This window comes from Penaeus japonicus, unplaced genomic scaffold, assembly GCF_977035675.1.
Source record: "Penaeus japonicus unplaced genomic scaffold, GWHDUDI00000001_assembly GWHDUDI00000007, whole genome shotgun sequence".
Lineage (NCBI taxonomy): Eukaryota > Metazoa > Arthropoda > Malacostraca > Decapoda > Penaeidae > Penaeus > Penaeus japonicus.
The window spans coordinates 36262350-36267349 of NW_028234409.1; the positions used below are offsets into that span (position 1 = coordinate 36262350).

The 5000-nt window shown below is 31.2% G+C and overlaps 1 protein-coding gene across 1 annotated transcript in view; it reads left to right on the forward strand.

Moving 5' to 3' along the window:
- OXA1L (OXA1L mitochondrial inner membrane protein) overlaps positions 1-5000 on the forward strand; it is a 9943-nt gene that overhangs the window by 163 nt on the left and 4780 nt on the right. The window contains exons 2-6 of the mRNA XM_043018478.2: positions 2116-2283; positions 2417-2582; positions 3852-4040; positions 4266-4409; positions 4572-4657. Of these exons, the coding sequence (XP_042874412.2) occupies positions 2116-2283; positions 2417-2582; positions 3852-4040; positions 4266-4409; positions 4572-4657 (753 nt within the window). The remainder of the gene's footprint in view (positions 1-2115; positions 2284-2416; positions 2583-3851; positions 4041-4265; positions 4410-4571; positions 4658-5000) is intronic.

The window sequence follows — 5000 nt, forward strand, 5'->3', positions numbered from 1 at the left end:
GTATGGAGAGATATGGGGATTACATAACGTATTAATGGACTCTCCGAGAGATGAGGAGAGGCACCCGCTAGTCCGGCTAATTTTATTTCTCTTTTCTTTCCCGTCTGAAATAACGGACGGATCTTGATTTTATTTCTTCGATATGTCAGGATGAGGATCTTATTATTTAATGTATGTCAACTAATAACAATGGACGAATAAGGAGATGATGTAAATCTTCACAAAACAGCAGATCTATGTCCAGACAGAATGTTTTTGCTTTGGTACTGTTATATATAGGTACATATGTATATATATCTATATATGTATATATATACACATGTATATATGAATATATATATTTATATATAGATATATCTATCTATTTAAATATGTATCTGTATCTATATCTATATCAATATCTGGTAAATCTTACTACTAAATCCTTACTAAATACCATGATATAAGTCAAAATGGATTCCTCTGGTTCTCTGATGCTTCCTCAAAAAATATCTGTTTCATAACAATGCTGTACCAAACAAGATATTCATTTGCCTGGAATACTGTGGGAACTGAAAGAGCGTTCCTTTACGCCTTAATTTTATTTTCTATAATTTTTGTGTGTGCTATATAAAATGCGACAAATTATGTGCAAAATACAACCCAAAATGAATATAATGATTGCTGTGACAACAAGTAAAATCATATACTAATATGAATTGATTATGGTGACATGTTTTACCAGAAACAAGGGACTCAAATACTGGGACTTCAAATGTCGACAATTTAACCCTTTGAAGATGGGTGTGAAGTATATGTGACATGACTACAAGTGTGATGTAACACTGGGGGTCAGTGCGTATGTGACACGGCATGTGACATATATATATATATATATATATATATATATATATATATATATATATATAAATATATATGTATATATATATGTATATATATATGTGTATATGTATATATATTATATATATATGTATATATATTATATGTATATATATATGTATGTATATATATATATATTATATATATATATATAATATATGTATATATATATATATATATGTATATATATATATATATGTATATATATGTATATATGTATATAATATTATTATATATATATATATATATATATATATATGTATATATATTATATATTATATATGTATGTATATATATATGTATATATATATATAATATATATGTATATATATAATATATATTATATATGTATATATATATATATTATATAATGTATGTATATATATGTATATATTGTATATATATATGTTATGATATATATATATATGTATATATATATGTATATATTATATAATATATATTATATATATGTATAATATATATATAATATATATGTATATATATGTATACACATACACATATATTATGTATACATGTATATACAATTATATATATACATTTATATACATAACATACATATATATATATAAACACATACACATATACACATATATATACACATATACATACACATACAAATACACATATAATATACATGTATATATACATATATACATTTATATGCATATACATGTATATATATGTATAGATATTATATTATATATATAATATATTATATAATATATATCATTTAAACATAATATATATATATAATTATACACATACACATACACATACACATACACATACACATACACATACACATACACATACACATACACATACACATACACATACACATACACATACACATACATACACATACACAGACTTAGACATACAAACATACAAACTTATAAATATATAAACATATAAACATAAACATACAAATTTACAAACACACACATACAAATATACAAATATACATACAGACAAGCATATAAACAATCAAGCATATAAACAAACAACATACAAATAAACAAAGATACAAAGATACAAACACGCAAACACGCACTCACGCACTCACTCACTCACTCACTCACTCACTCACTCACTCACTCACTCACTCACTCACTCACTCACTCACTCACTCACATAAACACCTACCCATGGATATCTTTATTAGTTTAGTATATTATAAAATAGTACATATTACTGATCAGAAAACTTCTACAGGGAGGCTGTTTGATATCGAAGTCAGACTTCCACACAGGCTTCTATTACAAAAAAAAGAGATGGACGGGAGATGCCTCATCTTCGCGATTGGCTGGACTACAAGCCCCCCTTATCCCCCTTACAATGAGTTATCATCACAATAGCTCGTATGCAAGTATATTCAACAAGGTAAATTATGTTATTTCAACAATTTGGTAACTCTTGATACATTCGTGATGAGTACATGACGTTTGATTCGTAGGAGAGATATCGTGGAATATATATTTACCTGTGTATTTATGTTATCTTTTTTTTTCTCCAGATGTTTTATGTTAATGCAGAATCACCACCCGTTGGAGATAACATTACCTCTTCTGCCGTATATGAAGAAGTTAGTTCTGACACACTTACATCATCAAGCCCTCTCCCTGATAGTGCACAAGTTCTCACAAATGATCCTGCCAGCACAGTAGCTCAGTCTGTCTCTGGTATGTAAATAGACGCCTTGTACAGACTATTTAAAAAGTTGATGCGTATTTTGAAAGGGGGGATGTCGTGCTATCAAATCTGATATGATGCGAGGAAGAAAGATTTTTTTGAAAGGAAAGAGGGAATTCATTTGTAACAAATTGGAAGTGGAAGGCAGCAAACCCAAAAATAGACTTTTCTGCTTGTAGGTTTATGTAGATAAGTTTATTCTAGTATTGAACATTGTTAGTAAAGCTTTATGGCCTAATATTTTCAAATGATTTGGAAAATTTTGCCTGCATTTTGCCTTTTTTTGTACGAGACTGCCTTCAGCATAGTAACAAATAGAAAATTTGGCAAGTTTTGATTCTTTAGATTAGCTATTTCAGGTTTAGTGATTTTTGGAAACCTTAGTAGAGTCTTAGATTAGCAGTGGAGCGGTGAGGATTAGTGATCATGTGCTAGTAATCATGTGCACATTGACCCAGTAACGCCAGGGTGGTTTTGGCTCTGCCTGGACTCAATGCCATGCTTGTTTCAAATGAGCAAACCTAATGGCTATGGCCATTCGTCCGCTGAGGCAGAGTACCGGCCATACAAAATGCCATGATGTGATATCGCGTGACCAGCAGGTAGACCTACCGAGCCATGACATGATATCATGTCATCCTTCATTAACCCATTGCAGACAAGTGTTATGACATATCACATCATGGCTCTTAACCCTTTTGCTATGGGTAACTAACACATCCTATCAGATGCTAATTAGTATCACTTTACTTATGTATAATTTGTGTATAGAGTCGTATATTTTACCACAAGTCTAGAAAATAATAGAAAACACAGCATCTTAGCATTGTCCTTGACTTGTCAAAGAAATGTTAAAAAAATAAAAAAATAATCAATTAAATATTTTGCAAGGCAAGAACATTAAAAATTAGAATGGGCATTTTGAAAATAAATTACCAGTATCAAGAAATCCTTCTCATTTGGCATTTAAAAAGTTGAGAATAAATTGAAATTTTAAACAAAGTTAAGATAGACTGGGCAAGCAAATCTAATCCCCGTCCACAGTTGTCAGGAATAGAAATTGAATTGGGTGACTGTAAACTTTGTGTAATAAGTGAAAGAAAAATAGCACAGTAAAGGAAAATACGTTAGATAATAGTCTGTCCTTTTATACCCCATAAAAGATTTCCATCAAGTGAATAGCTGTTGGGTAGAAGCACAGGATGTCATCTGTGTGTGTGTTTGTATCGAGATACTTAAAAAAGTTTCAATTGTTTCAGATTCAATTGCATATGTACCAGTCCCCCCAACACCGCCAGAAGTGATTGGTCCAGCACTGAATGCTCTTGGTGAGCCTACATTCCAAAGTCTTGGTATAGGAGGCTGGACACCAGTTGGACTGATACAGCAGAGTCTCGAATTCTTGCACGTGTCCGTGGACCTTCCCTGGTGGGCTGCTATTAGTTTAGGTAAGCACTGAGAGATTTTCTTTGCAAAATAAAGATGAGTGTAGCCAGAAATATATGTGTATTTGTATGTATGCTTGTATGTATGCCTGCATGTATGTGTGTATGTTTCTATGTGTTTATTGATTTATGTGTAAGTTACTGCATATGTATAAAGTTAGAGTGAGAGTGAGAAAGAGATATTTTATATTTTATTTATTTATTTATTCATTTATTTATTTTTTACAGCAACGGTTTGTATTCGGACGATGATTTTCCCCTTGGTTTTGGTGGCACAGCGAAATGCTGCAAAAATGAACAATAATATGCCTCAGTTACAAGTCCTACAGTTAAAAATGACAGAAGCAAGAAACTCTGGGAACCAATTAGAAGGTAATGAGACTTAGTATAGATGTTCTTGTGTATGTATATACTAAGAATTTGAGGTATGCTTATACTTTTTTTTTTTTTTTATGTAGAGAAACTTATATTTGTTCACTATTGTCATAATATTCTGAGTCTTATGAAAGATTTAATCCTCTGAACTTCCTACAGCTGCAAGACTTGGTCAGGAAATGGTGGCCTTCATGAAGGAAAAAGATATAAGCCCGATGAAGAACGTTGTTGTACCTCTAGCTCAGGTAGTTGATTGTTTCCCTTTAATGTATTTTTTTTACTATTTTAGGCACATAATTATCAAATTTGTTATGATTCATTGTTTATTTCCTTAAGCCTCCAGTTATATCCTGCAGTGTAATTTTTTCGAACACTTAAATCGGTATTGTTACTTACTTGGTTGTACATAATAAATTTAGTCATGCTCAAGTGAAGACATGGGCAACGTACCCCCCTCCCTCTCTCTCTCTCTCTCTCTCTCTTTCTCTCTCTCTCTCTCTCTCTCTCTCTCTCTCTCTCTCTCTCTCTCTCTCTCTCTCTCTCTCTCTCTCTCTCTCTCTCTCTCTCTCTCTCTCTCTCTCTCTCTCT